This window comes from Homarus americanus, unplaced genomic scaffold (genome assembly GCF_018991925.1).
Source record: "Homarus americanus isolate GMGI-L3 unplaced genomic scaffold, GMGI_Hamer_2.0 scaffold49667, whole genome shotgun sequence".
Taxonomy (NCBI): domain Eukaryota; kingdom Metazoa; phylum Arthropoda; class Malacostraca; order Decapoda; family Nephropidae; genus Homarus; species Homarus americanus.
In genome coordinates, this window is record NW_024738608.1 from 9,079,986 (window position 1) to 9,103,630 (window position 23,645).

The following is a 23,645-nucleotide window of genomic DNA, read 5'->3' on the forward strand; positions in this document are numbered from 1 at the left end:
AGTTTATCTGATGTAGGCAATATGAAGTAAAAAATACCAGTTAAAGTGAGAAATTGGAAGAGAATAAACAAGAAAGATGTTGGGCTATTTTTGGTAGGGCTGAGGGAGAGAGTACCAGCTGTTTGGTCTTTTTTGGCGGGAGAGTCACGCAAATATCCGTACTAGTATTTGTTTGGTGTCTTCTGTATTTTTAAAAATGAATACTTGTAAATTAAAAGTACCGTAACATTGTATTATATAAAAACTTGTCATATTTCTGGAAAATAAGAAGCAAGAAAATAAGAATACACCGGTAAACACAATTTCAACGTACGCTAAAATTAAAAGCTGCTTAAGAAGGGCCGATGCAAACACAAAGCCTCCACGACCAGGGCTCTGCCGTATCAGCTAGACGGTACACGTGTTTATCGAATCGTTTTCAGTTAAAAAACTTTTACATCACAAGTGAATTAGGAAAGAATATTATTGTAATATAACAGTTTTTAACTGAAAACCATTCAAAAGGCGATTACGGTAACATCTTGTGAACGAAAGAAAGCGAGTCATTGTTTTTGTCACGATTTTATCCCACTTTCCACTATAATACGTACGTCATTTCAGCAAAAATATTACATTTCCATATTCTCAGAAATAAATAGTAGTTTTGCTGAAACGTGATGTATTTCAATGTAAATTAGGATAAACTACATGCAGAAAACAAAAGACTTTACCTAACCTTCCGATGTTCAAGATATGTTACTCGTATTTTTAATAGTTTTGGTTAAAATACTGTTATATTAGTGATATTCTATTCATACTGTGGTTGATATAATACCTTCACGGAAATGTAATATTTTTTGCTGAAATGACATACGTATTACAGTGGAAAGTGGGATAAAATTGTGATGAAAACAATGACTTTCGCTTTGTTTCGTTCAAAAGATGTTACCGTAATCACTTTTCGAATGGTTTAGTTAAAAAACTGTTGTATTGTATTACAATAATATCTTAATTGACTTGAATAAATATTACGATACCATATTTCTGAATATTTTCATTAAAATCCATCAAAATCATTTTCCTTGTCATCGTCTGCAGCACCACACAGCTTCTCCCAGTCCTCTCCTTGAACAGGGCTAGAGGGAACGTGTTTTTCGAATCGTTTTCAGTTAAAAAACTATTACATCACACGTATATTTTACCTGAACTGTGCCTGAATGAATATATTCTCGGAAATAAATAGTAGTTTTGCTGAAACGTGATGTATTTCAATGTAAAATAGGATAAAATACATGACGAAAACAAAAGACTTCACCTAAGCTTCCGATGTTCTTGAGATGTTATTCGTTTTTTTAATAGTTTTCGGTTAAAATTCTGTTATATTACAATGATATTCTATTCATACTGTGCTTGATATACTACATTCACGGAAATGTAATATTTTTTCCTGAAATTACGTACGTATTACAGTGGAAAGTGGGATAAAATCGTGACGAAAACAATGACTCGCTTTCTTTCGTTCAAAAGATGTTACCGTAATCGCTTTTCGAATGGTTTAGTTAAAAAACTGTTGTATTACAATAATATTCCCTCCTAATTGACTTGAATAAATACTTGAATGGAAATATACAATATTTTTGTTGAAACTACCCGCGTTTCAGTGTAAAGTGTCGTAATAATAAATGGTAAACAAGTTTATAGGACGTAGAGTTTTTCTGAAGGTTTTGTTGTTCCATTTCCCTCAAAAACTTGGGTCGACCTATAAACGAGGAATATCATAAATTAACGATTTCTTGCTCATAAAATCGGGGTCGACCTATATACGAAGGGGGGTTATAGACGAGTATATACGGTATATATATATATATATATATATATATATATATATATATATATATATATATATATATATATATATATATATATATATATATATATATATATATATATATATATATATATATATATATATATATATATATATATATATATATACTGAATATACTATGTACAAAAAATGAATGTTCAATGAATTATTTATGGTGCATTAGGGTACTGGTCACTTCTGATGGGCTATAAATAGCCTTCTTTATCTCCCCTACATCTCACCCTGAGCCAGACGGAAGGGTCTTGGTAAATAACATGTTTGCTTATTTTCCATTTACTTTAAATAGATTTACCGAATTATTTGTTTTATTTATTTATTTATAATATACTGTAATATATTAAACACACTGTAATTATTTTCTTTAATTTATAAACTGTTTTGCGACAAAGGAATGTTCTCCAGTAGTGTTTCATTAGGATTTGAGTGAAAAAATATTACGTACTTACACAATTGTTCCTCTTACTTTGACAACACAACATACATACAGTATATTATTTCTCAGTTTTGATCTTTTTTTTTAATTTTTGTATTTATTTATAGTTAGTTACTTAAAATAAGGCCAATTCACTTCAAGTAATGGCATCAAATATTACCAGCTGGTGTAGTGTAAACACTAGTGACGTCACTTGAGCGTCTGTAATTAACCGTCGTCGATAGTTTCAAGAATTAATGCACTCATTTACTGAATAGTCTTTGGAAAAAAATAAAATTTAAATCAATTATTTATAGGAGATAAATATTATTATGAGTAAATATACCGATACCGGTATGCATTACTGACCACCTCCACGGCTCCTCACTGGCAAATGGGGGGGGGGGCGTGGGGAGGGGTGTGTGATGATAGCTGTGTTTATTATAGGGGTATAAATCTCTTTTACGGTATGTTAGACAGGTTTATAATACATTTTTATTATTTTAATATACCGGTAATCTTAATTTGAATCCAGCTTGCCAAACGTAAGTTTCAGTATAAAATAATTAGTGGTAAGACCTTGTGAGTGGCTTACGATGTTTTCATCACCACTCTTGACACACTAAACCACAATATTTAAGAGGTAAGAATTTTAAACTTGGTGGTTTAGACGACCCCCTAACTTTGGGCAGATTTTTTTAATGTTCAAATTTCGTCTTATAGGCCGTGATATACGGTAAACTTCTTGATATTTACTAAAATAGTAAGGAATTTAAGCCCTAGAACCGATTAATGTATTGGCGGACTGATACTAAAGCTGGTTGCCTGGTTAGTGCAAGCGAAAACATGTTGAGGTCGGTCCGTAAGAACTTCGTTAACCGAATTTTTTTTCGTTAACCGAATTGAAGATTCTTATGGAAGGCAGTTCGTTAATCGAAATTACGTTAACCGAGGTGTTCGTTAAACGAGGGGTCACTGTATACTAATTTACTGAGTGTTTAAGACAGACGTTGGGGCAAGCATGAGTGGTGAAGGAGCTAAGCCTATAAGCTGTTTACCCTTTGTAAACAAACAATTCATGGTGTTGAATGTGGGATTTCTTTCAGGAAAGTTGAATCTTTTAGGATAATATCTATCAACCTAGCACCAAATGAACCTAAATATTGTAAAATGAGAATTATGGTGAAATTGCATAAAGACGTGTTAAAGGGATCTTGGGGAGTGGAGGATGGAGCCACCAACCCGTGCTACCACCATCCGTCTGATGCTAGCAGATATACACTCGTCTTTCACATGCAATATACCCCTTCACTTATTTGTTCTTATTTTTGTCTTTATAGTTATGGACAGTATGCAGTTTTATCTTTATAATACTTTACAGTAAATAACAATCAACTTGGTGAAAACAGTTGTTGACAACCAGACTTCTGATTTTCAACCCAGAGACTTCTGTTTCATATTTGTGTATTGTTGCTGTAATAGGGTTTTAATAACCTTGTTATACAGTTATAGACCTTAGTTGCTGAAGTGCAGAAATACCATAACAATTGATTTCCTTTAAACAGTCCCAGATCAGCAGCGTTCCCCCCCCATACAGGTAGTTCTGCTATAACGCGATAATTGTGTTCTTGTAAAATATCGTGTTATAGAAAATCGCGTAATAGAAATAACAGGGCTTATGGAGAAAATAGGGTTAGGTGCAGATTACTCGAAATCGAAAAAATTTAGTAGTTAGCCTAACACAAAGGATAGCACAGTCTAAATAAATGTTACATTCATATCTAATAATGAAATCATACAGTAAATTTAACACTTTACCTTGAAAAAATATGAATGTAACTTGATGGGGGAGAAGGGTGATTTTGAGGTTGATAACATCAAGCTTCTCTTCAAGTGTTATATCCTTTCTTTTACGATAATCACCGGGAATTCTATTATCAGAATGCTTTTTGGAGATATTCTTCTTTACCATATTCACAGTTAATACCACAAAATTGGAGAAATAGTAAGCAAAAATCGCGTTATAGCAAACAAGCGATCGCGTTATACAAATATTGTTCCGAATTCATAAATCGCGTTAGAGCAAATTCGCGTTATAAAAACACGCGTTATAGCAGAACTCACTGTACTCGCTTTTATGGGACTGGGGTCTGCCCCAATTAGTCCAATTTATCAAGGTTCTACTGTACATCTAAAATCACTTAATTTAAGAGAAAAGAAGAAATAGACTGACAAAATATAGTCACTGAAAGGAAAAAGTAAGTCATCAGGTAAATACAACCCTGTAAATTAAAAGTTTAACTTTATAGGACCTCATTCGTATTGGCGAATGTTTGTAAGTCTAACACATGTAACACGGGGACCTCATGTACCGTAATTCATATTCTACCAGTAAATAAAACATTAGCATATGCTTCAAGACCGACAAATTCTCAAATCAATGCAAAAAAATTCATTATTTCATATCAACAAGTATACCATACCTGATAAGACGGTGCGATATCTTGTGGTCAGCTTTGATGTTCACCCATATTGAGAGGGATGCCAAAGGAATTACTGCATACTTGTGATCCACTATGTAAAAAACATATTCATTGTCAGTCCTTTTTTTCTGATTGATTGCTTCCTCGCTTTTAACATATTCTGAAGAAAAGAATATATGTTCATCTACTGCATGATCAATATCCTCAGCAAAAGCTGATGTTTCTTGAGGACAATTTTTAAAGGAAATGATCAGTCTATCTGTACATTTATTTTCTGTGTCCTCTTCAGTTATCCCTTCCGAGTCCAAGTGTGAAACATTACCTCGTTCACCCATTCGGAGGTAGTTTATTAGTGAATAAAATCTAGCCAAAGTGTAGGCTTGGTCCTTTTCCTCTTGGGTACGACTGTCAACAGGGTAATCAAATTCAGTTATTATTTTATATGAATCCTCTCTTATAACAGAAGCATCTGCACTCTTTGTAATCCCTGCACCATTTAATGACTCTTCACAACAATTGGAATCCTTTATACTAATTTTCAAGTTTTCCTTTACAATGCTGGTTAATAATGCCTCTTGGTCTTCTGTTGATTTAAAAAAGAAAGCCATTTGTGTACAATAAGTGTTATCAGGTCCCAATCCACATCCAGAATATTCCAGATAATAACTGCTATTGTCTTCTATAATTTCCTGGCACCTGTTATTGGAAGAAATTAATGAGTTGTTATTGTAACTATATCATAGAACTACGTATTTATAATTGATCACACAATTCTGTGTGTTAGTTTGGTTATTCAAAGGTACAAGCCTCTGAGCAGGACAAAACTTGTGTTAAACTAAGAAACAAGGCCTAGTAAAATCTGAACCTTTAATAATTAAGAACAAATGTAAACAGAATTGGTCCCCTTGTAACTGGAGTTGTAATACAGCATCAACTAGCTGACACAGGATCACATGTAATACAGCACCAACTAGCTGACACAGGATCACATATAAGACACCATCAACTAGCTGACACAGGATCACATATAAGACACCATCAACTAGCTGACACAGGAACACATGTAATACAGCATCAACTAGCTGACACAGGATCACATGTAATACAGCATCAACTAGCTGACACAGGATCACATATAAGACACCATCAACTAGCTGACACAGGATCACATGTAATACAGCATCAACTAGCTGACACAGGATCACATGTAATACAGCATCAACTAGCTGACACAGGATCACATGTAATACAGCATCAACTAGCTGACACAGCTGACACAGGATCCATGTAATACAGCATCAACTAGCTGACACAGGATCACATGTAATACAGCATCAACTAGCTGACACAGGATCACATATAAGACACCATCAACTAGCTGACACAGGATCACATGTAATACAGCATCAACTAGCTGACACAGGATCACATGTAATACAGCATCAACTAGCTGACACAGGATCACATGTAATACAGCATCAACTAGCTGACACAGGAACACATGTAATACAGCATCAACTAGCTGACACAGGAACACATGTAATACAGCATCAACTAGCTGACACAGGATCACATGTAATACAGCATCAACTAGCTGACACAGGATCACATGTAATACAGCATCAACTAGCTGACACAGGAACACATGTAATACAGCATCAACTAGCTGACACAGGAACACATGTAATACAGCATCAACTAGCTGACACAGGATCACATGTAATACAGCATCAACTAGCTGACACAGGAACACATGTAATACAGCATCAACTAGCTGACACAGGAACACATGTAATACAGCATCAACTAGCTGACACAGGATCACATGTAATACAGCATCAACTAGCTGACACAGGATCATGTATAAGACAGCATCAACTAGCTGACAAAGGTTCACATGTAATATAGCATCAACTAGCTGACACAAGGTCAACCAGATATCTAGACGGTCCGTCCCTCATGACGATCTTCAGGAGTGAAGTGCTTCCCCATCTGGAGTACTGTCACCCCATCTGGTCCCTGAGATATGCTAGGGACTGTCAGTTGGTTGAAAATGTTCAAAGGAGGGCCACCAGACTGGTGCCTGCACTTCGGCACCTCAGCTACCCTGAGAGATTGGAGCGCCTGAACTTGCCTAGCTTATACTACAGACGGGCAAGGGGGGACCTAGTTGAGGTGTATAAGCATCTCAGGGGGCACTACTCAGTTGAGTGTCCTTACTTGGAGCTGGCGGACGCTCGCCCTACAAGGGGTCACAGCTCAAGATTGAAGAAGCCTTAAGTCCAGAAAACCGTGAGGGCAAACTTTTTCGGAGTGAGGGTTGTAAACTCTTGGAACAATCTACCAGAGAGTGTTGTGACGGCACCGAGTGTGAGCTCTTTCAAGAGAAGACTTGACCAACACTGGAGCGGGTTAAGGTATATTCAGGAGCCGGTGCATGCCCAGTATTTGCCAACAGTGCGTGACAGACGTGACCGATCGCCCGGGCGGCTAGCGAGCCGATCCTTTGGTGAAGAATATAAATGAAAAGAGACGTGACTGATCGCCCAACCGGCTAACAAGCCGATCAGTGGCGAAAAGGATAAAAGTAAAAGTATATAAGACACCATCAACTAGCTGACACAGGACAACATGTAATACAGCATCAACTAGCTGACAGGACCACTTGTAATACAGCATCAACTAGCTGACAGGACCACATGTAATACAGCATCAACTAGCTGATACACGATCACATGTAATACAGCATCAACTAGGTGACACAGGATCACATGTAATACAGCATCAACTAGCTGACACAGGATCACATGTAATACAGCATCAACTAGCTGACACAGGATCACATATAATACAGCATCAACTAGCTGACACAGGATCACATATAATACAGCATCAACTACCTGACACAGGATCACATGTAATACACCATCAACTAGCTGACACAGGATCACATGTAATACAGCATCAACTAGCTGACACAGGATCACTAATACAGCATCAACTAGCTGACACAGGTAATACAGCACTAGCTACAGCATCAACTAGCTGACACAGGATCACATATAATACAGCATCAACTAGCTGACACAGGATCACATATAATACAGCATCAACTACCTGACACAGGATCACATGTAATACACCATCAACTAGCTGACACAGGATCACTACAGCATCAACTAGCTGACACAGGATCACATATAATACAGCATCAACTAGCTGACACAGGACCACATGTAATACAGCATCAACTAGCTGACACAGGAACACATGTAATACAGCATCAACTAGCTGACACAGGATCACATATAATACAGCATCAACTAGCTGACACAGGATCACATATAATACAGCATCAACTAGCTGACACAGGACACATGTAATACAGCATCAACTAGCTGACACAGGACCACATGTAATACAGCATCAACTAGCTGACACAGGCATCACTAGCTGTAATACAGCATCAACTAGCTGACACAGGACCACATGTAATACAGCATCAACTAGCTGACACACATATAATCACATGTACAGCATCAACTAGCTGACACAGGATCACATGTAAAGCATAGCTGACACAGGATCACATGTAATACAGCATCAACTAGCTGACACAGGGGATCACATGTAATACAGCATCAACTAGCTGACACAGGATCACATATAATACAGCATCAAAGCTACATATAATGCATCAACAGGATCACATATAATACAGCATCAACTACCTGACATACATGACCATCAACTAGCTGACACAGGATCACATGTAATACAGCATCAACTAGCTGACACAGGATCACATATAATACAGCATCAACTAGCTGACACAGGACCACATGTAATACAGCATCAACTAGCTGATACAGGAACACACAACTAGCTGACACAGGATCACATATAATACAGCATCAACTAGCTGACACAGGATCACATATAATACAGCATCAACTAGCTGACACAGGACCACATGTAATACAGCATCAACTAGCTGACACAGGACCACATGTAATACAGCATCAACTAGCTGACACAGGATCACATATAATACACCATCAACTAGCTGACATAGGATCACATATAATACAGCATCAACTAGCTGACACAGGACCACATGTAATACAGCATCAACTAGCTGACACAGGACCATATAGAAGACTCCATCAACTAGCTGACACAGGATCACATATAATAGAGCATCAACTAGCTGACACAGGATCACATGTAATGCAGCATCAACGAGCTGACACAGGATCACATGTAATACAGCATCAACTAGGTGACACAGGATCACATGTAATACAGCATCAACTAGGTGACACAGGATCACATGTAATACAGCATCAACGAGCTGACACAGGATCACATGTAATACAGCATCAACTAGGTGACACAGGATCACATATAATACAGCATCAACTAGCTGACACAGGATCACATGTAATACAGCATCAACTAGCTGACACAGGAACACATGTAATACACCATCAACTAGCTGACATAGGATCACATATAATACAGCATCAACTAGCTGACACAGGACCACATGTAATACAGCATCAACTAGCTGACACAGGATCACATGTAATACAGCATCAACTAACTGACACAGGAACACATGTAATACAGCATCAACTAGCTGACACAGGAACACATGTAATACAGCATCAACTAGCTGACACAGGAACACATGTAATACACCATCAACTAGCTGACATAGGATCACATATAATACAGCATCAACTAGCTGACACAGGACCATGTATAAGACAGCATCAACTAGCTGACACAGGACCATGTATAAGACAGCATCAACTAGCTGACACAGGACCATGTATAAGACAGCATCAACTAGCTGACACAGGACCATGTATAAGACAGCATCAACTAGCTGACACAGGACCATGTATAAGACAGCATCAACTAGCTGACACAGGACTATGTATAAGACAGCATCAACTAGCTGACACAGGACCATGTATAAGACACCATCAACTAGCTGACACAGGACCATGTACAAGTTCTGTTCTTACGGACGTTCTTAAGTCGAAAATGTACTGAAGTTGATACACATACCCTATGTGCATACCGTACTTACAGAACAATGTTTAAAATCCCACTATATCATAGTCGGTGTCCTTATATACATCTAAATTCACTTAATTTAAGAGAAAAGAAGAAATAGGATAACTAAATACAGTAAATGAAAGTAAAAAATAAGTCATCGGGTAAAGGTAATATTTAGCGCAGGGACTACTGCTTGGGAAGATATTGGAAGCACAATGTGTTGTCTAATGTTCCTGGGTGGGCTAATCCCCATAAAGAAAAAAATAAATTTAAAATCTTACTTTATGGGACCTCATTCGTATCTGCGGATGTTCGTAAGTTAGACGTACATAACCCAGGGACCTTCTGTATTTATCAATTATTTGAGTTTTAGATTATTTAGTTATTATAGCAACAGGATAAAACTTGTTTGAGCTCTTCAGGGTCTCAAGAACAGCAACCTATCTTCCCCCATAAGTTATTAATATTGATATACGATTGAACACTTAACGATGACTTTTTGAAGTCTATATCCCCATCATAAAATGGTTACACCTATTTATCAAAGTTAGCTAGAAAGGGAGATAAGTTGCATCAAAAAGTTGCAAATACAGTGATATCCCCATTAGCCGGAACGATTGGAGCAGAGCACTTCTGAGGATGAGAGATTCCGGCTAACCGGACAACTTTCTCAAACCCGGAAAATCCCCCATCCCCGGAAATATTTCCGGTTACTGGAAAAATCTTTCCGAGTGTCTAAACTATGCATCTGTCACAGACAAACACCAGCCCACATCCTCAGAATGTTTCTGCATGCTGGGGAGTTTTCCAAGAGTCTAAACTAAAAATCTATATGATATGGTCGTGAATGAAGCTGCGTGTTACAGCAAACACTGGTATTTTCCACTCCCATGGAGCTGTGGGGGATTAGTGGGTCACATGTAACTGAGCTGACCTGACACAATGTCAGGTGGAGGTATGGTGTGGTATTAGTGGTCTCATATTACTAACCTTCTGATACAATGTCAGGTCACCCATTGTCGGGTGGGGAATTTGTGAGTCTGAGGACCTGAAGATGTCATGAATAAACATTAAAGCTAAAATACAGTATTTTTTATACTTACACTTATCACATTATATCTCTTCAACATTGCATTACAAAGATTTTAAAATGTGGAGTGAGAAAGCAGAAAGGTGTGGGTGATTAGAGAGATGGATTGGAAAGGAGTGGTAACATTCACCAGTGTTGCCAAGCGCTAAGCTCCTCAACAGCTGAGCTTTCAATTCACCACCTAGTAGTTAACCATGCATAAATTCATGTCATACAATATGGGCGTGTGTGGGTGCGATGTTGTGGTGTTAATTAATAAATAAGCAATATTGTATCGTCATTGACAGTCGCTTGATGAATAGTAGTGTACTACAATTGTCACTACTGTTCATCAAATTACTATACTGTCATAACAATACTGTACAATATTGTTTATTTATTATTCATTAATTAATACCCCAACACCACATCTTACACACACAACATCTAGTTTACAGTCTTTTGTGTGAGACACTGTGAGTTGGTGGGAGGCAAGGTGCAGGCAGGGACTGGCAATCCCCTTTTCACCAATGATCAGCCTCTTATGGTGTTTGTTTTATCATGGTTAACATAAAATATTGAACACATTAAGCACAAATTATTACAGTTAACATATACTAATTAAGAAAAAAACAAGACAAAGTAAAACATTTTACAAAAGGACTGGCAGGCATGAGGAGGAGTAGGGGAGAGGCATGAACCTTTTTGGGGGTGTGCTGTCAGTCCCCCAAACTCCCTCTCCAAACCTTCATCACAGGACCTGGGAGTATGATGCATTATTTTGTCATTTTTCTCTACATGTTATAGCACAATATTTAATATTTTATATTATCAATGATAAAACATACACCATAAGAGGCTGATTACGAGAATACAGTCTCTCCTCGACTTACGACATATTCGACTTACAACAACCAGGACAAACGACGGTTATGGCTGTATAAAATATTTTTCACATTACGTATTTTCGAGTCCCGACGTTTGGTAAAATGTGACGCAGTATGATAGCTTGGGTTGGGCCGCCTCGTGGTGTACAGCATCCACGTCGTAGCCCGCTCAGTTGGTGTTTGGCCGTCGTTGATGACCCACCCAGCCCTGTCTCCTCTGCTTCATCCAATTAATGTAGTCTCCATGCTTAATTAAAAAATTATTGAGGCCCCGTGTGCATTCAACTGACTACATTAAAGGTAAGTGCACAGTAACACTTTATTCATTTTTCATTATTGATTACTTTTACTGTACTGTGTTTCATTTTATAATTTCTATGTATTATTTTCGCCTTTTCGACTTACGACCAAATAGACTTACACCTGGTCATCAGGATGGAACCCCGTCGTAAGTCGAGGAGAGACTGTATACAGTACAATAATACCTCGGTTTACGCGGTTCTCGTTTACGCGTTTTGTCACTTACGCGGTACCCTGCCAGAACCGGAATGCCCAATTTACGCGGTGCATCTACTCATATACGCGGAGAGCGGCTGGCGGTCCTGCCGCGCCACCATTTTTGGATTCAAACCTCCCGCCATGCTTGGGCAAACGGCGCGGGTAGGTTGCGCAGTGGATGCCTCGGATGCGTTATTGCTGACGTCATATGACGTATTGGACTATGATTGGGCCACGCATCCTTACCTCCCTCCACCGCTAGCTGTGATTGGTTTAATGTAATATGACGTGCCTTCCTGCAGGCGGGTAGAAGACGCTTGACCTAGCCGCGTCAGTTACATCCCTCCCGGCCAACCCATGTATACTGGTATAAGAACATAAGAACATAAGAAAATAAGGAGTCTGCAATAGGCCGGTTGGCCTGTGCATGGCAGCTCCTGTCGAGAGTTACTACCATTCTCTATCATCCATGAATCTATCTAGCCTCCTTTTGAAACTATGGCTGCCACCGGACCCCCACCACCACAGAAAAACCTTGCATTACCTGGACCCAGCCGCCCTAAGTCAAAGAAGATACGAAGTGCCCTAAGGTACAATGTGAAGTACAAGATAATTCAAGACTTGGAGAAAGGCACAAGACAAGTTGATTTGGCGCGCCAGCATGGCGTGAACGAATCTACGATGCGGACGATAAAGAAGGATGCAGCCAAGATAAAATAACACATGAACATCACAAGGTCTGCAGGTGCTTCAATGGTGAAGTACTGCCAGAACAAGGTGCTGCTCAAGACGGAGAATTTACTTGTGAGCTACTTGATTCGTCAGGCAAGACGGAACATGGCGGTTGACACGCGGTCAGTTCAAGAGTATGCACGTGAACTGTACACAGCAGTGGCACGTAAGATGGGAATTGCAGAGCCCAAACCCTTCAATGCTTCCTCTGGGTGGCTGCAAAGGTTTAAGAAGAGGAACAAGATCACCAACATTAACATTGCTGGTGAAGGAGCGAGTGCTGACCGTGTTGCGGCTAGTGATTTTCCTCCGTTCTTACATGACGTTATGGAGGAAGGACAGTACACCGACGACCAGGTGTTCAACATGGATGAATCCGGTCTGTTTTGGAAAAAGCTACTTTCCAAGACTTTTGTTGTCCAGTCTGCCAGCAAGTATCGAGGCCGGAAGTTGCAGAAGGAGCGCATCACCGTCCTCTTTACCACCAATGCCTCCGGTACCTGTAAACTCAAGTTATCATTGATCCACACAGTCCGCAAGCCACACGCCTACAAGAACATGGACATGACCAAGCTAAATGTCTACTGGCTAACCGCACGTAAGGCGTGGATATTCTCTGCTCTGTCCCTCTCCTGGTTTGACGACTGTTTCGTTCCTGACGTGGAGAAATTCTGCGAGCAACAGAATGTTCCATTCAACATTTTGTTGCTCCTTGACAACGCACCAGGACACTCGCCCCTACCGTTGGATCGTCACCCGAACGTAAAAGTGGTCTTCCTTCCTCCCAACACTACGTCATTAATTCAGCCCATGGACCAAGAATTAATGTGCAATGTGAAACCTGCATACTCTGCAAAGAAGTTTAAGCTCCTTAATGACTTGACCAACACCAAGGATGAGTTGCGTAACCTGGGTTACACCGATAGCAAGAGCGACGAGGACGAGGAACAACAGTTGGCGGATCAAGAAGTTCTCGTCAGACACTTTTGGAAGAAATTTAACGTCAAGAAAGCTGTGGACTTCTTGGTGGAGGCATGGGATCAGCTATCTGTAGCAACGGTTCGTCACGCATGGAGGCATGTGTTACAAGGTATCCCAGGTGGGAGGCAGAGTCAACCTGTGAATGGTGAGGTTCAGTCTATTGCAGTGGCAGTGGACCTTGCCAGAGAAGCTGTGCACAGTGTTACAGCTGCAGGCTTCTCCGAGACCAACAACGATGACATTATGGAGGTGATAAGGGATCCTGATGTGACTGCCGACGAGATGTTAGAAGACGATCATGTCAGTGAAGAGACAGGCGGTGCGTCATCCCGAGAAGAACACAAGTTAACGCATGGTAATGTTAAAGATGCCATCGAGTGTGCAGAGAAACTGAAGCTCATCCTTTCCAACGACCCTGACGATAACCGCTATGAAGTCTTAACTACCCAGCTGTTGCAGACTATGGAGCCGTACATCCAGGTGTATCACGACAACATCAACACTAGCCGTCAACGTAACATCACAGACTTCTTTGCCTGCAACCCACCACAGCCAACCCAAGCCAGTGACAGTGATGGTGACTTTGAGGGGTTTGTCAGAGAGACCCTGATAAATGTGAAGGACAGTGATGGTGACTCACCTGAGGGCCAGTAGTCTGCCCTCTGCCTCGGAAGCAGCCGCCATTCCCGTACGCCAACCCATCTCTCCTACTAACTTAAGTGTTAAACCTAACCTTGATTTTTTCTACCCTAACGTAAGTGTTAAACCTTGATTTTTTCTAACCTAACCTGATGTAAGTGTTCAACCTTGATTTTTCTTTTACCTGGTACAGTATATTATTCTCTTATTGATATTTCTCTTCTATATTATGTGTGTGCATACCATCATAAAATTAAGATACTACTATTTTTACTACAAGGTACGTATTGTGTCGGAAAAAGTGGAGTTTGGAGGTTGGCCCAGTCTCTATTTAAATTAATCCCATATGTTCTGTTATTCCATTTACGCGTTTCTCGTTTTACGCGCTACTCCACGGGTTCAATTGACCGCGTAAATCGGGGTATTACTGTATAATATAATAAATGTTGGAAAGTGTGTTGGTGTGTGTATCGCTGTATCGGTATTAATAGCTAGGGCCCTTTTCTCTAAATTTATAAAATACATTAAGGAAAAATGAAAGGAAATTAGAAGTAAAAGATTTATAAATTGCAAAAAGTTGGATGGTCCATCATTATTTTTATTTGCATTCTTTTCTTAAATACTGTATACGTACGTATATCAAAAAAATTCCCTGAAAATCTCTCGATTTTATACCGTCCTAAGCATTATTGAGTCATCCATCATGCCACAAGTTGACTTGTTTTTCATGAACTATACACATAGGTGTAGTGATCTCTTGGTGATGGGGGATGCACTCAGATCTCCTACCATATGGACAGGGACAGGACTGAAATCAGTCAGCTTTCAGTTGCCATTCAGGTATTTTTCAAAAGCAATTATCCAATAGTATTTGGGATGAAATGAGTGGGCATTATAGCTTATTGTATTGATCTATGTGTACACTAAATTCTTGACTAATGATGGTTGTAGATGTACAGTGGTAAAATTAATGTAAAAAAATACTGTATGTATCTTTTAATTAATGTTATGTAATGTACGTACAATAGAAGTAACCATGCAGTCACACACACGTATCTATACGGGGAAGGGGGTGGCGCGGTCAACCTCCCAACAGAGGATAGATTAAGGCTTATAAAATGTCACTGACTTGACTTATGAGAATATAATTTGCACTGCTGGAATTCTTTTAAGATAGCAATTAATTTGAGTATAAACATCACTTACTATATTTTGCTCCACAGACATACACAAGAATTAGCCATTTTGTGGAGGGGGGGGAGGTGTCACGGTCAGGGCCGGATTCAGGAGTGGGCAAAGTGGGCAGCTGCCCAGGGGCCTCCACAATCTGGGGGCCTCCACATATTACAATATTTTATTTATTTGTTTATTCATTTGGATTATTTTTATTTTCATTCTAAAAAATTCATGTTTACCTATTCCATCACATAAAACTATGTTCAGCAAGAAGCGTGATAGAAATTAGGCTAGCTACTCCTTGAAATTCATGAATACCTGGTTTTCCTATGAACCGTATATTTTTAATGAATGCTATTGTTTGTGTTGCTAATATATTTAGAATTCCACAAACATATATTGATTAACAATGAACTGCATGGAATAACGAAATTGAGATTAAAAAAACAAATAAAATATTTTTTTCATTATCACTTCCATTACGAATGCCATCAGGGAGCTGTGTTTGTTGACAGTCGACTTGAAACCACATGAATGACTCCAGTCATGTCTCACTTTTGTGTGTGTGTTGGGAATTTGTACACTATCAATAAATATACAGTTAATTAAAAATTTCTCAATGTTCTAATTTCCTCAATATAACTGCATATGGCTTCAAAATTCTCCAAAGAAGTGTTCAAATTTCAAAATTTTCCCGGGAGGCTTAAAGCGCCCCCTGGAACTCCCAGATGTTTAGGCTCGCTTCACTCACCACCCCACCCTCTTGGGTAGTTATAATGAAGGGGGCCTCCACAAAGAGGCTGCCCATGGGCCTCCACAGGTCTAAATCCGGCACTGGTCACGGTTACTTTACCCCCCAATAGACCTTTCTCCCTTCGGCTGGGAGAAGAGGGGGGGGGGGTGTAGGTTGTTGACAGTAGGAGGAGGGAAGATTAGTGCAAACTCTAGGATTTTGAAAGCAGAGGGGTTTTATATTTAGCTTATAAAACGTCACTGACTCGACTTAGGAGAATATAACTTGCATTGCTGGAATTCTTGTGAGATAGCAATTAATTTGAGTATAAACATCCCTTATTTTGCACCATACATAATAATTTTTGTAATTAACTTAGTACATTTAAGTACAGGTTGTGATAATTTATGTGGTTGCAGTTTCAAAGCTTCATGACCTCACTAGTGTATAATGCATCTCCATATGCCCTGGTTTATTCATTGATCAGTTGTCTAAGTGCAAAAGTAGCCCAGTCGAGCCGTACTGTATCATTTGATTTTAAAATAGAAATTATAAAGTAAAATGTTATAAGACAATGGTTTAGTATTGCTGTTAATGTGTGTGCTATGGAAGTGTCTTGGCATGTCAGCTCACCACCTGACTCCTGAACAAACTCTTCATCAACTTCTTCAAATCCTACAATGTGCTTGGCAAGCTCAAAACACACACGGGAATTAAGACAACAAGCATCCAGTGAGGGTCTTCTTGTGTGACTGCATGGAGGCGAATTAAAAGATCAGCTGTTGAGGAGCTTGTCGCACGGCAACACTGATGCATGTTGCCACTCCTTTCCACTCTATCTTTATAATCACCCACACCTTTCTGCTTTCTCACTCCATATTTTGAAATGCCACCCTACCTCCACCTGACATTGAGTCAGGTCAGGTCAGGTCAGGTCAGGTAACCGCCCCCCCCCCCTAAATAAAATACTTTAACTATCATTTTTATTCAAGACATTTTCAGAAAATTCTCTCGATTTTCAATTTCGGAATTTTTTTTCCCAAACCCTGAATTTATGGGAAAATTCCGACTTTGGAAATGATTTTCCGAGCAATTTTTAATTCTGGCTAACGGAGATTTCTGGGTTTGAGGGATTCCGGCTGACGGAGATATTAATATACTATACTTAACTTGCACACCCAAAGAGAATGACCCAATTTAAAGCTGGTTCTAATGAAAGACATAAAGAAGAAATCTTAAGCTACCACATAGCCAAGTAAAGTACTGTACAGTTATAAACTTACCACTGACGAAATTCCTCTGCAGTCCATTCAAATTTGTGATCCCAATGTCTGAATGAACCTGGCATATGGCCAGGAAAATATTTATTGAAGTCAGCATTGGGAGTGGTTATGATTATCAGTTTTGGTCTTACATCTTGGAACACACACTTGACTAATGCATGCAGCTCTGATATTTGCACATGCTCAATACTGTATGGAGAAAAGACAAAAGACATAGCATACATTAACTATTCTGCCATCATACCTTTGATAACTACAAGTTACTTTAATTTAACTACGTTAACTATTACTTGGTAACTATTTTATGTTTCTTTATGCCGGTACTCTATTTTCTGCCTTATAAGATGCACTATTTTCTAGAAAAATAAATAAAATAAAATAAATAAATAAATAAATAAAAAACTCGCCCTGCACCTTATATGTTGAAAGTAAGCCCCAGTGGAATGAGAACGCCAAATAAAACCAAGATGTTAATATTTAAGGATAATAGCCCAGGTTATACAGCCATCTAACAAAAAAAATCTATGGAAGATAACCTATTTCTTAGCTAAAGAATACAGCAGTTGGGTGGAAGAATAGCACTTTCTTATTCTTTTTTTTCTTCTAAATATAATGTAAAGAAAGACTCTTCTGTTGCTGCCATCTTTGTTTATGTTAGTCTCAGAAGGTGTCATAGTAGTCCAAACATTTTAAAGACAATAATAATAATAACAGGATTATTCCATTTTATACTTACTAATAAGAAACAGCAGCAGCAAATATAAAGTCTAAATATGATGATAAATTCTTTATTTATTTTGTTAAGAATAGCCAGTAATAATTATACAGTCGAGTCTGGATTTACGCGGTTTTGGTTTACACATTTGGTCATTTACGTGGAGCCTTGCCAGAATTGAAATGCTTGATTTACGCAGTAAATTTGGTCATTTACGCGGGAAGCGGCGCGGGCAGGGTGCGCACAAGGTCGCCCAGTCATCAAAACATTACCGAGTTCTTCACCCGCCACCCACCACAGCCGGCCCAAGTCAGTGATAGTGAGGATATGGACTTTGAGAGGTTTGGCAAAGAGGCCCTGCAAGCCTATGTGGTGGACAGTGATACAATTGAGGGTCAATAATCTGCCCTCTGCCTCGGAACCAACCTCCCATCCCCGTGTGCCCAGCCATCTTTTCTATTAACGTAAGTGTTAAAAAACCTATTATTGATATTTCTCTTAATTATTAATTTTGTGTACATACCATCATAAAATTAAGATGTTATTTTGACTACAAGGTACATATTGTGTCGGAAAAAGTGGAGTTTGGGGGTCGGCCCAGTCTCTATTTCAATTAATCCCATATGTTCTGTTATTTCATTTACTCGTTTCTCGTTTTACGCTGCACTCCGCGGGTTCAATTGACCGCGTAAATGAAGACCCAACTGTACAGTAATATTATTATACCATATACCATACTACTGTATTAGCTTGTTAATACTGTACTGTACACATGAACCAACAAAGCATACCTAACACAGGATGGAAGTTAATTGTTACCTTAGGTTCTCATGTTCATGTCAACAAATTACACAGATTGTACAATGGAAAGGTCATTTGGTCGGTGTGCATTACTTTTGTCATTTGTAGAAAGCATGGCGTCCAGTAAAAGAATGCCATGTACACGCTTTTAGTCTCCTGTGCTGCTTTGCAGATCTACCTGTATGTATCAAGTAATTACAAAAGTTGCGAAGAGTTCAACTTGTTCCTTAAGGTGAAAGAACATTCAGTGAAAGATAATTAATGTAGTGAGCACATGTTGAGTATAGCTGGGTCCCTCGGGAAAGTTTTGTCAATCCCACTAAATTGAAACCTCGCCACCACTACATTATTTTATCACAAAACATTTTTACTCTTCAAAATGAAATGTACAACTCACAGTTCAATCATGGTGACAACCTGAGTCCCGGATAGAACAGGATCATATTTTCTCGCATCTCCACAGACAACCTTTACATTAAGGGGGAGGTCACGCAATATTAAGAAATCAGCTGCCAAAGGATTGATGCGGAACTCATTATCCTGATGAAGAAAAGAAAGAAAAAGATAATGAAACTGAAAATTCCATATTGAACAAAAATCTTCATCATCAATTCATGGTCCTTTCCTCTACTTGTAGAACAGTGTTGTCATTGTATTGACATACCGTATTTTATGGCATATTAGATGCATGGCCATATGAAATGACCTCCCATTTTAGCAGGGAGTATTTAGGAAAAATCTTTTGAGTGTATTTTCCTCCTGTATTTATGGTTTTCTTAAAAATATATACAGTACCAGTAAATGTGAGGAAGAAATAAAAAAAAACACCAATAAATAAGTCACAAAAAAAATACTCTATTGCCAAACCAGTAAATAAAAGCCAAATGAAAGTTTAATACAGTCACCATTTGCATATACAGTCGGACCTTAACATACGCGGGTTTAACATACACGGATTTGCAAATACAGTGGGGTATGCTATAACGAATCTAATTGGTTCTAGAACCTTGTTTGTTATAGCATTCGTTCGTTATAGGATTAATCCGTTCCAAGCCCCCAAATACAACCACTTAATACTGAAAAATATAATATAAAATTGAAAAAAATTGAAAAAAAGTGCATAAATATGCATCTAAACCCCTGAAATAAAGAGTATAATTAATACTTGTAATAAAAAAACAATAAATAAGTAAAAAAACAAAAGAAAAAAAAATTTTGTTGTAGGAGTTTCGTTCGTTATAGCATTCTCAATTTTATGGGTAAAACCGTTCGTTATAGGAATATTCGTAATAGAATCCATTCGTTATAGCATACCCCACTGATTCCTCCCGCGGATTGCCGCCGGAGGAATATACATTCAAATCGCGCGCGACACCACACACTGCACACCGCCCGCCACACCACACACACACACACACACATCGCCCGCCACGCCACCCTGCGTTCCCGCGCTCCCTCAGTCAGTCAGTCTCGCTGTAACCACGCTTGTGTTGACATCAGCATTGTAGTTGCTACCCACATTTACCAAGGCTCCCAAGAGAGCATCAAAGAAACCAGCTGGAGCCACCCCTAAGCGCCAGAAGAAAGTGATGACTCTGCAGGAGGAGGTGGAGCTGCTGAATAAGTTACGGTGACGCTGTGGAGGCGGAAGGATAGAGCAGGGACGACTGGTGACGCTCTGGAGGCGTGGAGATGCCAGCCAGTACATTATTAATTGCTTTTATAGCTCTTTTTGCATTTTAATATTAAATAAAGTGTTTGTAAACATGTACAAAGTGTTTTTCTTTACTTACCGTATATACTCGTCTATAACCCTCCCTCATTTATAGGTCGACCCTGATTTTTTGACCAAAAAATCGTTAATTTATGATATTCCTTGTTTATAGGTCGACCCAAGTTTTTGAGGGTATTGGAACAACAAAACCTTCAGTAAAAACACTCTACGTCCTATAAACTGAGGCTCGCCGTGCCTGAAACACCGAGTGCCGAAGACAAATTGTTTACCATTTATTATTACGACACTTTACACTGAAACGCGGGTAGTTTCAACAAAAATATTGTATATTTCCATTCAAATATTTATTCAAGTCAATTAGGAGGGAATATCATTGTAATACAACAGTTTTTTAACTGAAAACCATTCAAAAAGCGATTACGGTAAAATCTTTTGAACAGCGAAAGAAAGCGAAAGTCATTGTTTTTGTTATAATTATATCCCACTTTCCACTGTAATACATACATCATTTCAGCAAAAATATTACATTTCCATATTTATTTCTGAGAATGTATATTCATTCAGTCACAGTTAAGGTAAAATATACTTGTGATGTAATATTTTAATGAAAATACCCGGTATTTAGAAATACGGTATCGTAGTTTTCTTTTGTTTCAAATTTAATTAACAAAGATTGATGTTTCAAATGTAATGAAAAAAAATTTATGTATCTATAAATAAACTTTAAAAAATTAATACTTTATGTTTTACATCGTCCTGTGCTACCATACCATGCATTTGGCTACTTTGGGCTTGCTATGATGACGCAAGAGATCTGCCCTGGCAACTGTACCGACACTCACAGCTGGTGGTGCGTTGTTTCCATTGTTTACTGGTAGTTACTAGTAAATATTTTTCAACCTAACGAAACTATTACCCGTTTAGAGGTCGACCCCCAATTTTTTGCCAAAAAATTTGGTCTTAAAACCTCAAACTACACACAGGTATATACGGTAAATAAGGACATGGGGGAACAGGGGTGTTTTTAGGGGGGGGGGGGGCAGCAAAAATACGCGGATTCTTAACATTCGCGGGTATCTCTGTTACCTAACTGCCGCGTATGTTAAGGGCCGACTGTACTGTACAGTGATCCTTCGGTTAACGACTTACCTTCCATAAGAATCTTCAACTCGATTAATGAACAAAAATTCGGTTAACGAAATCCTTACGAAATCGTGTCAACATGTTTTCGCCTTATTTCGCCTGCTCACCAGCTGGAGTATTAGTCCGCCAATACAGTAATCGGTTTTAGGGCTTAAATTCGTTACCATTTGAGTAAATATCAAAACGGTTGTACTATTCAAAAATTTTCCAAGTGTTATATTACAATTTTTAGTCATTTTAACAATTATTTAACATAATTGAAGTACAGGGAACTAGTTTTTAGCGCGCCAAACAGCCACTTGACTCAGCCAGAATGGCGTCAGTTTGTGTCTCTGCTCAGTGGAGGAAGCATCTTGCTTGAGACTCTCTTGAACATAAACTATTTTTAAGTTTTTACAGTACAATTATTGGTCATTCTGAAATTTATTTTCCATATTGACAATATATAGTGCAATGCAGTGTTGATTTAAGGACAATAATCTTGAATTACACCGAGTGAACTTAAAATTTTATGGGTGAAATGGCGGCATGAAGCATGGGGTGATTTCTCTTCCACCCCACTGCCTTCTTTTCTCCCTTCTCCTACACCCCCACTTCGAATTCCCATTATCATCATCATCAACCAGGAGCCTTCTACATGCACACCTCAAAGTAAGTGTAGTTTACTGCATTTATTTTTAGTTTGTATGTAATTTACAGTGAGCTGGAACCAATTACCCAAAATCCTATTGAAACAATGGTTTTAGTTAACAAAATTTTCAGTTAACGAACGACCTTCTGGAACGAATTGTGTTCGTTAACTGAGGGACCACTGCACTGTAAATCTGTAGTGATATCCCCATTAGCCGGAACAATTGGTCCAGAGCATTTCCGGGCATGAGAGATTTCTGGGTAACCAGACGACTTTCTCAAACCCGGAAAAATCCACCATCCCCGGAAATACAGTAAAACCTCGATTAACCGACTTTCGGATCAACCGTCAATCCCGAACTCCTAATTTATTTTATTTATTTTTTTTTTCACGGGGGTTAGCCCACCCGGGCACAGGTCACAGACCCACATCGGTGACTGGGGGGCAATAATGTAAAAATATTAATAATGATAATGATAATAATAATAATAATAGTAATAAAGAACCATAAAGAAATGCAAAAATTAAAAAAAATCAAGAGTGAGAAACAATGTACCTGTACGTATGTTATGTTGTCAATAGTAAGAGAAACAATTGAGACCCTGCAATTGTGTGTAAATGAGGCAGAAAGTCAGATCAGCAGCCTGGGACTTGGTCACAATTTTCGTGATGCCATATGTTCTTTGACTTATCCAATTTTTATTCACGGTTTCTGTGCTGGTTCATATTTATTTACTTAAGTGGTTAATGCTTTAAAGCAAATTTTATTGAAATATGAATGGCAAATGAA

At 38.6% G+C, this 23,645-nt stretch overlaps 1 protein-coding gene across 1 annotated transcript in view; it reads right to left on the minus strand.

The window, feature by feature from the left end:
* LOC121874259 overlaps positions 1-23,645 on the minus strand; it is a 45,627-nt gene that overhangs the window by 9,418 nt on the left and 12,564 nt on the right. The window contains exons 4-6 of the mRNA XM_042378357.1: positions 19,744-19,886; positions 17,831-18,019; positions 4,763-5,458 (exon numbers count right to left, since the gene is read on the minus strand). Coding sequence (XP_042234291.1) covers positions 4,763-5,458; positions 17,831-18,019; positions 19,744-19,886 — 1,028 coding nt within the window. The remainder of the gene's footprint in view (positions 1-4,762; positions 5,459-17,830; positions 18,020-19,743; positions 19,887-23,645) is intronic.